Source organism: Aptenodytes patagonicus, chromosome 16 (assembly GCF_965638725.1).
Source record: "Aptenodytes patagonicus chromosome 16, bAptPat1.pri.cur, whole genome shotgun sequence".
Taxonomy (NCBI): Eukaryota; Metazoa; Chordata; class Aves; order Sphenisciformes; family Spheniscidae; genus Aptenodytes; species Aptenodytes patagonicus.
Window position 1 is genome coordinate 4,066,306 of NC_134964.1, and position 13,646 is coordinate 4,079,951.

At 38.1% G+C, this 13,646-nt stretch overlaps 1 protein-coding gene across 2 annotated transcripts in view; it reads right to left on the reverse strand.

The window, feature by feature from the left end:
* Positions 1-13,646, reverse strand: part of PITPNC1 (phosphatidylinositol transfer protein cytoplasmic 1) — a 91,235-nt gene that overhangs the window by 38,499 nt on the left and 39,090 nt on the right. The window contains exons 2-4 of one of the 2 annotated variants that reach the window (XM_076354193.1): positions 10,544-10,692; positions 6,506-6,594; positions 6,050-6,057 (exon numbers count right to left, since the gene is read on the reverse strand). In XM_076354193.1, the coding sequence (XP_076210308.1) occupies positions 6,050-6,057; positions 6,506-6,594; positions 10,544-10,692 (246 nt within the window). Of the gene's footprint in view, positions 1-6,049; positions 6,058-6,505; positions 6,595-10,543; positions 10,693-13,646 lie in introns of those variants that run through there. The other variant, XM_076354192.1, reaches the window with a different exon arrangement.

The window sequence follows — 13,646 nt, forward strand, 5'->3', positions numbered from 1 at the left end:
AAATCTTAACGTAAAAGCCTGGAGAGGCAGACATTTCATGTAAATGTTCTCTCCAATCTCCCACCGCTTTTCAGACTGACGATTTTTTTTTAATATGGTCACATATACATTATTTTGGCAACACAGGTGGAACTGGATCCTTTACAGAGCAATCTCCATGGAGCCTAGAGCTAAAGAACACAGTAACTGCTACAATGAGGTAAGACTGGCCAAGCAAAATTAAGATTTTTTTTTTTTTTTAGTAGGGTAACTTCTAGATACCACATCCTTTGAATTTGAAATTTTTGGGCGCTGTGTAGGTAGTGGGTAACAACAGCGTTTCTTTACTGAAGATCAAAAACCTGGAAAAGACAAATGGAGTCCCTACTTCTCATTAATAGGCAAAGGAAAAGCGGGGACTATGGAGTAGTGGAAGGTCCCCAGATTACTGAGGCAGGAGAGAATGCCCGGCACAGCAAGGGGCAAGGAGGGAAAACAGGCAGACACACACACACACACACACACCAGTCCCGGAGCAACAGGGGGCATTTATAAACAAGAAGGATGGAAGGAATGGGAGGAGGGGTGTAACATGGGAGATTGCCAATGCCTCCAGACAATGGCGAGGACAGAACAGAGAGATCTGGATGCGGGAGAAAAATCAAAATCACACATGGGTATGGATAAACAAGATGATGTCTCTACAGTTTATATGCAAGAAGATATGTGAAGATAATATAGTCATGTCTCTACAGCATACTTCAAGTTACAGTATTTCCCTCAGCTATTTACAGAAAGAATAAAGATAGTTTCTTTAATTGAACATTCAAAGTTTTTTGGAAAATGGCCACCACGTTATTGACTACCTTCAGAACACTCCAGACAGCACTGCGTGTGCGCACCCAGAGCTGTTATGTGATACAGGTTACTTACTACACAAACTAGCACCAGTCAGGAAGACAAAGTCGGAAGAGAATAGACGGAAAGGGCTGGGCAGGGTGCAGGGTGATGGCAGAACTTGGAAGATGTGACTCAATGAGAGGGAGGAGAATTTGGAAAGCAAGATAAGCACAGGAAGGTGGCAAAGAGCAGAAAAAGCGCTGTTGAGCGGAAAGAGTAGGAACAATGCAAAAAAAGGGCTTGAAAATAAGCAAGGGAGTTAAACTCTCATAAACAAGCTCAGGAAGAAAACCACTATTTGTTTGTATTACATACAATAACTTGAAGATGAAACAGTCAACTAACAAGTTGCCTCCAACCACTATGAAACTCAGTGCTTATCTCTGGTTTTTGCCTTCCCTTAGGACCTCCTTCTCTGACACATGGGAACAGTAACCTGTTTATTGAGGAAGAACAGAAGTAAGCAGCAGCATGCCCAAGCGAAAATGACAGTCCCATGAATCAGAGAGGGGTTTGGATCGCTTTACATAAGCCAGTGGTGGAAAAAGGGAATTCTCCCAAGCAGTTTGATTTACTCTGTTTCAATGGGATTAAGCTATTAAATGAGAATACAGGTTTGCAAGCTTTCTGAAAATATATTATTTGTTTCTTATAAATACTACAGAGGTCCTTCCTTTTGCTAGAATCTCTAAAGGAACCAAATCTGTGTTTTATTAGAGAGACGGCACCAGTTAGCCTGTCTTCTAAGTTGGGGGTGAGAGGGGAGGAATTTTGGTTGTAACTTTGTATTAGGCTCTAATCCTGCAATACAGATTCTGTTGCATTTTTGATGCAGACCCTTCATATGCTCAAGATGGAGAAAAGTTGCGCACTGAAGACTGATGGGTTACATTCAATTTTCAAGCACTGGTAATCAGATAAAGAGAACACAGGAAAAAAACTCTACAGATTCCTTGCGATGTTTATCTGAAACAACTTGTTTTCCTTCCCAAGTCATCTGATTATAAAAATAACAATTACAAAAACATTCCTTCCAGATAATTTACTTCATGGGCAAACTGGCAGCTAACTAAGTGAAGCACATAACATGCCTGTTCTCAAAAGTAATCAGAAACCAGCAGGTCAATAATGGAACATTTAGCAACTATGAGGCCTTGACACATACCAGACAAAATAATTTTATTTGCCTCAGTCATTTGCTGTAGAAGAATTAGCGTCATTGTGATATATCAAAGGAATCGTCATCTCCTGCTTTCTGTTCCATAACTGTTTTTCATAAATATTCTGAATTTATATCCTATTCCTAAGTTAATTTGAGACACTGGCAGGTTGAAAGAATGCTCTTCCTCCTTGCAGAGAGTAAAACATGCTATTTCTAATCTTTATTTTGCTTTATATACTTACAATTGTGAAACTAACAATTGGCCATAGATTATGCATAAAAAAAATTATCCATCTGTTTTTAAATTTCAGCCCCAGAATTGAAATATTGTTAACTACACTGGAGCTGTTCAGATCAGAGAGCAAAACTATTTGAAATTATCCCTGGTAGACACCTGAACTGCACCTTCAAAGTCAGAAGAGTTTGCTTAACTTCTGTTTGTATTTTTCCTAACCTCTTTGTACTCCAACTTGAGAGCTAAACTTTGTTAGGCTCATTTTCAGTGTACTTTGATCACAGGAGTTTTTTGTACCACGGTTGAGTCACCGTATGTTCGTGATGTGATTATTTGTTTGCTTGAGGCTCCTCTCTTCTTGTCCAGAATCTCAACTGTCACTTGAACAGGTCAAATGGATATTTGCTCTGTGCTGCTTATTGTCTAACACTATCCTGCTGCATGTAAAGAAACTTAGTTCTATGCAATCCTTTTTCATTTGGTTTGCAATAGAGACAGGTTTGCTTCTAGTTAATTATTTCTAATCTAGCTGGACAACCTCAGAAAGAAAAATAAGAAAGCCTCCTGAGAGTTCAGTCATTCTTGTCCACATATCTAAGAATAGCATAAATATTTCACACTAAAGAGACATATTTGCAAATGCTGTGATAAGCTGGCACATAAGGGTTTGTTGAGAGCTGCAAGGCATCTTTCCTCCATCCTCCAAGTGAAAAAGGTTCCAGCCTGTGACTAGCAAAGGAATTCTTTCTAAAAGCCAGCAGCTAGCACCACCCATTCCCCAATACCAAGTTTAGCTTGACAGGTGGCACTCACCAGTACCCAAGTCCTGTAATTGCTCATAGAGCAGAGTCCCTGCGAGTTACTTCTGTAAGGCTCCCGTTCAGCTGTATCCCCAATACAGTATCCCAAATTTATGAGCTTAGCATCAACCTAATCACAATATTAAATGAACTTATAAATGTATCTTGTCAGGTTTCTACTACAAGATCAAAACCAAAGCAACTCCTGTTCTAAGTTTAAGAGACTTTCCCACCTACAGTTCTTAAGTAATGCCCCAGCCACTAAAACAAGGGTTTGGACTTTATAGGAGTATCTTATTCTCTAAGTAGTACCCCCAAATCTGGACGACTTCCTTTGGCTTCAGCTTCGAAAGTACTTCTTCTACTTCCTCCTGCCTCTCAATGGCAGCAGGAAGCTCGCTAGGATTAGCTCAAGCTTTGATACAGCATTTCTTGGGACATTACCCGTGTCTCGTCTTCCTGGCAGGAAGTCTTTTGTATTGCAGTTTTAATGAGGCCCTCCTCCACAAACAGCGTAGCGTACATTTTAAAATGCTCTCCTGACGTTACAGTATTTCACATATTACACACCACGAAAGCACCACTTGTGCAATAGTTCTGTTAAGCTCATTATCTTAAGTGTGTCATTTGCTTCACATATTATTAATATGGTTGTCAAGACTTGGTAGTAGACCAAGCAGTCAGCTCCTGCTGTTTGCTGTCAAATTTAGGGGTTTGCTGTGTAACAAATACCATTCCTTAAAGCAGATGCCATCATAACTGAACCCAGATTATAGAGTACTAACATCATGACACTCTGATTTCCATTCCTGTTTTCATGCATCCGATCACTCTTGGCTTTTTATACTACCATTGCAGAGAACAATATTCTGGAAATTATTTTCAATGCCTGCTGAGCTTTTTTTCTTAGATGTCCTAATTTCAGGTCCTTAAGAAGGTTGTATTTATGAAATCCATAATATTTCACAGGAAAACCAGATTGATGAAATTATTCTGCATTGAATCTCTGAATGCTAGTGTATGTGCTTGAATGCAATTTCTCAACAGCCTTCATATTTTACAGCTGAAAAACCTTAAGACTGTTTAATTGTTAGGATGTCCCACAGACCCTTTGGAGGGAATTTACTATCTTTAAGAAAAGGGTTTTCAAGCTATCTTACATATTTTGGGCAATGTCTGTGGGTTTATTCTTTCTTTCAGAATTCTCTAATGAATATAGAAGATCAAAATTTAGAGAAAGATTCCAGACAAGGATAGGAATTATTCCCAGTGGCATATTTTTATTCTAGATTCAAGAGTTTGAGGCAAAGGCACTTTTTCTATTTCCCTTGAAGATAATTTCATAGTCTATCAGCTCCATTAAAACATATTTTAGATTTCTGTCTGAAGTCCAGTTTCCTTAATCTCATCCCAATGTTTCTAGTTCTGTTTCCTTGCACCATGGTGAGTAATTAGTCCCCAGCTCCCACAGGCAGTTATACTGTCACTTAGTGACTGTTTTGCCTATGTCCTACATCTGTAGACCCATTTAGTTTTTCTTTACAAACCTCTTCAACCCTGCAATCATTTTTGCTGATGCTCCTGAGCATCTCTTTAGCTGTATAGCTTCACCGAAACGTGTTCCAGGTGTTGTCTCATCAGATTAGATAAAGATCACCTCCTGATTCAAATTCCATGAGTACAGCATTGCTGTTTGGTTTTGATAGTGTATTGCATTTCAAATTCAGACATATATTTCTGCCTGCTACCACCCCTTTAATCATTCCTACCTGTCTCTTTCAGTTAAAGAAAAAAAAAAAAGTCCTATTAAAGAATTCCAAGTGACTTTCAGTTGAAGAAAAAAAATATACAACAGAGTGTAAGTAACAGACATCAATGCAACATAGCACGTCATCTTCCCAGCCTAAGATTAAACCTGCTCTCAAAGGGTAAACCCTTAACTAATGTAAACTGTGATAGGTCCCACTGAAGATATCTTCTGACAAAAATAGCTGAGAATCTGTCCCCTCATTACTACTGCCCATTATGGGATATTTGGGTTTCCTCTGACAATCAAATGAATTTTAAACATGAAACAAAGCAGAATATGTAATAAGTATCTACAATACATATTGAAAAGCTCCGTCTGGTACTTTGGATTTTCAAACCTGGTCAAAGTTTCAACTCTAAGTCTCCAGCTTTCAGATCTGAGCCTTTAAATCCCTTTATTTTTTCTCTTTCACATTTATCACATTAATCTTTTTTCCTCTCCGTATTCTTTACTGGTTTTGAAAAAACTGCACAAACATTTTGAGCACTGCAGAGTTAAGAAAAACAAGTGGATTATGTTTCATCTACAGGCAGAAGTTCAAACTAAATCAAGGCCGGAGTTTCCGAAAGGTCCCTTTACCTGGAACTTCCTCACCATCTCCTCCTCATCTCCCAAAGGCTGCTGAAAACTTACTGTGTATTATTGAGGCCAACACATTTAAAACAATTTTTCTCATGATTTATGTGCTATATTTTGCTTTAGCTCTGCTAGAGGGAATAGCTGATTTTTCTGGGCACCGTGCCCAGATGATGTTTAATTTTGTCTACAGATTGTACAGTTTCCCAGATACTATACCAGAGATGAGCATTTTATAAGTTAATAAAACAATAAATAAAATAAAATCTGTTCTCATGTCTCCACGTAATAACTGGAACCTTAAAAGCCTTGCCCTGTTTTATAGAAGCTTCTCTTTGTTACAGTCAGTGACTAAAAATATATCAAATTATTTTGAAGTGATAAAAAATAAAGGTAAATAATTTATAGGATCTCCACAGAAACACTTCAAATTTAACCTTAAATTTCTTAAACAAATAGCTAAAATAAAGTTCCACTGTTGAATGCATTATGTATTAGTTATATTAATAAGGAATCAGTTTGGATTCCGCTACTATATTTCACATAATTATTCTATTTTTAGAATAAAAAGAGGAAGAAAAACTTACTGTGTATTCTGATTTCCAATTGTCCATTTGTAAAAAAAAGAATGATGAGGGAAAAGAAAAAAAAAGAAATGTGAAATAAAACAATGATGTAAGATCCTTACAGTAAACATACATTAATAATAAAAAGAAATTGTGTCAGATAATCTGCTGATTTATATTTGACTAACGTCTATGGAACAATACAAGTACAAGTCAGCACAGAATCTAAGTGCCTGACGTTTTCTTTGCAAGGAAGAAACTGCATAGATACAACACTCCAGTTTTTACCTATCCATAGTCTATAATCTTTATTTCCTGATATCAGTCAATATAAGATGGAAAAATATATATGCAGTTCAACAGGAGTTGTTAAAGTAACTTGGCATCTGTGGCTCAATATGTAACTTGGAGCTTCTGAAGATAAGCTAAACTATCCAAAAAGTACAAGTCAGTAATCGTTTCTGCTTTATTCCTTACCTGTGATTGTATAAGGATAATAATTCCAAGCCTTCTCTGTAACATAAAATATTTTGGGAACAACTGCTCTAGCCCAGCTAGGCAGTTTGCTGGAAATAAAAAGAAAATATAAAATTAGAATAAGTTATGACTTATGAGTATGGAAGTATCTTCTTTTCTACAAAACGTGCTCGGACTTTGACAGGTATTTCACAGGATACAGCAATACCTAGACTTCACAACAGTGTTTTCATCTCATGACTATGCATTCTGTCTCAGCTTTCTCCACAAGCATATATGAAACCAAGTCTGTTCGCTCCCCTCTCAAAGTGAACAATACGGTGCCACCGTAATAACCTCCGATCAGATTTAAATTGATGTTGCAGATTTCAAGAATTTACGGCCTCAAACCTTTGGTCACGGATGAACTCAGCAGGTTAGACCATGCAAGGTGCATCTGTGTCACAGTGTTCTTAACCACAGGGAGGCACTCTCTAACAAGAGGTCACGAGTAAAGATGTGCTTTCAGTCCACTTTGATCCCAATCCCATTATTTCTTCTTAGAGACTATTTCTTCTTCCTCCATGTTCTCTGCCGGCACACAAACCCTTACGTTCAACTCACCTAGCGCGCAGTTTTTCCCACGCTACCAACACCAACTCTTGAGTAGGAAGCTTTTATATTAAAATTAACAAATCACTCAAAACACCTCTGTGAGGCTGGTGCGTAGCATTAGTCCCATTTTGCTGGTGGGAAAAGTAAATCACAAAAGTGAAGAGAATTAATGGAACTGGTGTCATAGCTCAGAGCTCAATCTGTCGAGAGAACTTACCAATGCGGTGGTACAACAGCAGTAGAGTAAGAAATGAAAGATGTGGATACAGCACATGGAAAGATTGCTAGAGGGTAATTAAATAATACTATGGAAGAGTGGGAGCATTTTCTTTACCATGGATCTTGGTCCTCTCATTTCCAGAGCTCTGGTCATTCAGGGTACCAAAGAAGTGACAAACAAACATACATTTTAAAAAGAAGGCAAGTTCATGAGAATTCATCTTTCAACCCTTTCTTAATGACACCAATTATAATCACGGAAGCTGCCAGTAACGAAGATGCAGTACTAGTCACTCAAAGGGAGGCAGACCTTTGGAGACCACAAATATCACTCTACTTCAGAGACTCAGTTAAAATTGTGTTAGTCTGGCGATGTGTCAAGCAGATCACCCAGCCTAAGACTGGATCTTTACTGAACTAAAGTAGATGCTTTCAAACCTCAGTTTTCCAAGTGTAAATGTTTGCAACAGTTATGTTTAGATAACTGGGTGCAGAAAGTAAATTAACTTTCCATATTTGTAAATTTCTGAGGAAAATTCAGAGTTTGGATCATTAAGGTTTATTTAACTATGATCTAGCTACACATAAATATTGTATTTGTCCAGAGGCAGAATGCAGATGTTAGTACATTATCTAAAGATTCAAAGTCAAGTGCACTGACTTTTGCTCTTTGATGACATTGCTCAAAACCAGATTCTTTTCTTTACTTAAACCTTTCTTGTGTAGTCTTTTAGGCAGCATTTTACATACTGCATAATAGACTTCACTGTAGCAGATCTTGTTTTGTCAGCCTCTGTCAGTGTCTTTTTATGACTACCTCTCTGCTCCCACCCTTACCCCTGCTAAATTTTACTCTGATGCCTAAAAAATAAATACCAGAGGATGCAGACTTTCAGCTTCTGAAAACAATGCTCCAGCAGGAGAGAAGCAGCAGTAAACAAGTCTGAATATAACTAAGGCTTACACTGACACTAGAAAATTTTGCTAGTAATGTATTTGTTAACATACAGCTGCTCATTTTGCACATTTTTTGTTATTGTTGTTTTCAACATATTTGCCTGTCTACTTATCTTTGCCGGTACAGCACATGTCCAAAACAATTTTGCTCATAATTTTATGAGCAAAACACACATTATACTCAGAGTTTCCAGCAAGTTATGGTCATTGACACACATTAATTGCTCCAAGGGTCCATTCAGAGAAAGAAAATCCAATATTTCTATTTTAGCAGCACAGGTATCTGTGCATCACTTTTTTTTTTTTTTTAAATTTCTTCCTTCCACAGATGAAGTTCAGTCTTTCAGCACATAGGGAGGAAGTGTTTCTTAAATGCATTCCAGCTGAAACCATTGGTAAGCAAGAAGATCCTCTGCAAGAATTAAAGTTTTATCAGGCAAGAAAAGATAAATTAAAATAATGCACAAATCTTTCCAAGAAACCATCACTGAATATATAAGCTCAATTTTCTTCAGGAGAGATCAGTCCAGAGCAAAATAAAGTGAAGCAAAGCTAGCATGTTTATTAGGGCGGTGGACCCTGGAAGACGAAAAGATGAGGGAGAGAACTGTGCTGGTCTAAGGAGTCCTGTTCCTCAAGGAAGGCAGGCAGAGGAGAAGTTTTCAGCACATCTTGTATGGCAGCATGTCTCCTTGGGTGAAGTCTTCCAGAGAGATCCTGGCCTCCCAGCAAAATCCATAGTTGCCTGAAAACCTGCTGATCTTTTCCACAAAACTTCAATAGTACTGCAATATCTGGTGGTATTGTGACACCAAAACCAGATTCAAATAGCAAATCTGGTGATGATTATCAAGGAGTATTCATAATTATCATTAAACTCAGTGAGCCTGACTTCAAACATCCACCATAGCTTTAGGTAAACTTCCCAAGTCGTTGTAGGCACACAGATACCCTTTGTCAATGTTGGTACCCGTCTTTGGGTAGGAGATCCTTCGTTCCATTGCCTGCACTACAAGAAACTACATGCTTCCCAAGAATGCCTTGTACATGCTTTCTAGGACACAGTCCTTGCGATTATTCTGAATTACCCTAAAGTGGTAATTCTGAATATGCTCTTCAGTGCTTAAAGCCTTATCTCTTTTTAACATGAAGGAAAGAAATATCCAGAAACATTAAAAAACCCCCACAACTTCTGGGAGCTCTACAACAGAAACACATTTATTGATTTTTCCCAAGTACTGTATCTAGCCTGCGAGAGAACAGAGTTACTATCACAATAATATTAAATGTTGGCAAGACATATATTATTGGACTCGTGTGTGTGTGCGCAACATTACTGGCGATTCAATTTAGCCTGAGTTAAGGTTAGATATGTCAGGATTGCAGTGGAGGAGTAACTTGCAATGTAGAAGCAATAGCTATAGTGTTTCTATGCCCACTATGAAATGCTGCAGAGCATAAGTTTAAAAAAATGAAACAGGCAGGCACAGGGGAATAGAAGAACTTCAGAAAAGCAGTGATATTCAATTAGATCAGCAGTAGTAAAAACAGGAACAGATTGAGCAATATATTTCATAGGACACAAATATATATATATTTAAACATCTCTGGCCTTTGAGTCTCAGGCTGAGGCATTGATCCTCAGCAGTATAATTGCACCATAGGAAGAGACATGTATTTCACTTTAAGAAATGATGGAACTTCGGGGAAACAAAAGCAATTTTTCCATCATGTCTTTAAGCCTATTATTTTGGTGCAGAAGGTCATCAGTGTACAAGCCTCCTGGTCATTCACAATGTCAATTAACTTTGCTGAGGCAAATCTCTTGCCACCAAAAATGGGATACTGGCTTTGTGACATTATTATGAGGTGAGAAACCCTTAAATCATTTTAGTGGTTTGGTTTTGGGTTTTTTGGGGGGTGGGGTGTTTGTTGGTTTTGGGTTTTAGTTTTTTGGTTCCCCCCCCAGTTTTGGAAAACAGAATGACAAACAGTTAAGTGTAAAAGAAAACAAAAGTTCTGATTTTCAGTACATCCTTAACTTCAAGTTATAATTCTTTCTCTTAGAAAAGATACTCTAGAAGAAATGACAACTAATCCCTCTATTTCAAGCCACTGATCTATCTCACCTTCCTTCTTCTTGCGGAAGCGGCATGTATTCACGGGAACACATTCTACTTCAAACAGGAAGGCTATTGCCTGGAAGGGATCTTCCTTGCAAATTTTTATTACAGCCCATGCTGAGAGAAACAGTTTTATTGCACTTGCCTGTTGAGATAGACGCGTTTTTCTGTTAGCTGACCATTGCCATGGTTTGGGTCTTCATAGGGTTCATTCTGCACCACTTCCACACCTTCACCTCGGTCACTCTGCTCATGGCTATGCTTGCTTATCATGTACAGCTGTCCAATTCTGTACTGCAAAGCAAAATCAAGAACAATGTATTAGCTTTATGCAATACACGTGTATTCAAAAGCCAATGTCATACAATGATATAGCGGTATGTGCAAATAAAAGGTAGTTCAAGGGTGTAAAACAGTATTTTGCAGCTTCATTTAGACCTATGAGTCGGGGTCCTCCCATTATCTTATTAAGTCCAGGGCATCACTTGCGGAAAAAATAATAAAAACTGTGTGTATACAGATGTAAAGAGTCAGGCCAGTCCTTTATTTTTAGACCGTATTTGTAAGTATGTAAGTTAAGCACAAACAAACAACTGACCTACTGCTCCCACATGCTGACATGCAAGGGGATTTTAAACAGCAGGTGAGCTCTAAAAATTCTATGGGACACAGGATTCTCCTGTCATGCCAACACGATGCCAAATAATGAAGCCCTGCAAAAAGACTCAGAACTATTGCTGATTCACAGAAATAGGAGTGCCAGCTCTTAAGAAAACACCCATGTAGACTCTAAGTCCTTTGAAAAAGAAGTTTGAGACAAATGATTTGGCAATATTATTAAAATGAATTTAAGCAGTTAAATGATCCTTTTCCTATAGACTCTCGAGTTGCTTAGGAAGCCAAAGCCCAGAAGGGTTGACCCAACATTGCTATCACAGAAAAATAAATTGTTGTACTGGCAATTGATTTTTTTCTCAATATGTCTGCATCTGCACCAGGGCTTTTGCCTCCAGAGAAATATAACTAAATCTACATCCTTGAACCTCCATTAGCAAAGATTTGAGAGTAAAATTGTACTTTCCCATACATCTTTCTGGTCTGAGATTTTATTCTCACTTAAGTCCTTTCCACATTCTTCAACATACGATGGTTCTTACAACAAACTGTCTTTGGACCTATCCAGTTTTCTCCATTTGGATCCCTCTCTCCCCCGAAGTAATTTATTTAGGCATATACATGCTAGTCACTTCAATCACATCAATCACTTCAAATACAAAGAACAACCTGTTAATTTAGAGAATGGCTGAGCTACTACACAAGCTGCCAAGTACTAGCTCAGCATAAGCAAACAAAAGCATAGTGACAGTCTGACCTCAGAAAACTCTATGAGATTCTTGTGGTTATTACATATTATAAACAGCAATCCTATCACAGACTTTAAAAAGCCCAAAAAGCCCAAATCAAAAGAGCAATTAGCTGGGGGAAAAAACCCAAACCATCACAGGCCTTATTAATGACTGCCATCAAGACAGTCTTACTAAACAAAACGATAAGGAGTAGGATCACAGAGGGCTCCCTACAGAAGTTCTTTAAATTCCACATAACCCCATCTCATTCCCCTGCAGCAGGCAGGCCTCAAGGAGGTAAGAAATTTAGAACTTGCATCTTGCAGGATCATTCGCTTAGGGGACAGGGATTTCCCTTCTAGCGCTGAATGGACACCTCCTACTTCCTTGCCAGCCACACACTACAACAGTGAAGCAAATGATTTGCATCAGAAAAGTGCCTTTCAGCTGATAATTCCAAAGTACTAAAAATGCCTCAAGTTTATAAAAAGGTTCTTTAAGGGCAAAAGGGTTCGGGGGGGAATGATGAGATACCTTGGATCTATTTTCTTTTCCTCTAATCTAATTAGGTAAATTCAGTAGATTTTTTTTCCCCCATTACCTTTCTTCAAATATCTCCTCACAGTGAAGAACCCACTCTTAAAATTGTTGGAACTAGTGAAAAAGAGGACTGGGGGGAGGGGGGGGTGCGGGGAGAGCAGAAAAAATACAGTTGTCATAAAACTAGCAAGTGTCATACGGGTCAGGCCAATTAATTGTGAAAATGTGACCCTTACAACATTTGGGGAAAAAAAAAAAAGAGTCAGTAAATCTCTGCATAAGTGCTGGCTATGCAACTTAGAGGTGCCTGGAAATTTCAGTGTTAGGCACATAATGTTTCTTCCTCTCCTTTCTCCTCTTAATTGGTAAGAATTGATGGCCTTTTTTTTTTTTAAATTAGAATGATCATTCTTTCTCTTTATACCCTGTATACCTTTGGAGAATCTACTGTCACCACATAGAAATGTCCCCAAGACATTCACTAAAATGATAACTAGAATAACGCTCTTTAAACAATTTGATGCTGGCGCTATCTCCTGCCTATATATTCAGCTTTCTCATCTCTGGTACCTCTTTCACACAAAATGTCCCGATTTAAGAGATAAGCCCTAAAATTATTTCTCTTGCTAATCCAGTTATCTACCTTAGTCTCTACCGAATCCTTTTCTTCTCTGTCTCATCATATTTGAACATTTTGTCCTAATCTTCAAGGCTCTGAAGAGCTGCAGTCCTCACACATACCTTTTAACTAGTTCCATGAAAAATTGTCTTCTCTTTTTCACTAACAATAAATGAATGCACTGGTACACAGGCAAGGCAAAGTTTGTGGACAGAGGTAGTATATTTTATTTAATCAACTAGTACAGTTGGAAAAAAGAGAACTTTCAGGCACATGAAGCTGTTCTTCAGGGCTAAAATCAAAGCAACATACTTCAAAGCTGAATGCAAGTTGAGAAAAAATGCTTTGCCTTTAATTAGATATGTATCAGTTAGACCACCTGAGAGTAAAGATGCTTGCTGCCTGTGGAGCGATAAGGATGTTAGAAAAGAGGAGAGGTGATAAGGTGCTTATCTTCTAATGGAAAGAAAGAGATCAGTAATTTATAGCCTGTGGAACATGAAAAGGTTAGGTGAGGAGAGGGAAGAGGAATTACAATTTGCCAGAAAGCCAATATTCTACGGAGATCTCAATAGAGATTTTTGTTATCCCATAAAGTTATGGCTTCTAGTTGCCATGGACATCTCTGGAAAATGTTTCATGATTGCACATAGTACTGCATGCTTTGATTTCCTACTTCCATGTAGTCCTTTGCAATTTTGCTCTCAGTTTTAATGGTCAAATACAGACCTCTCAGTTTCTGC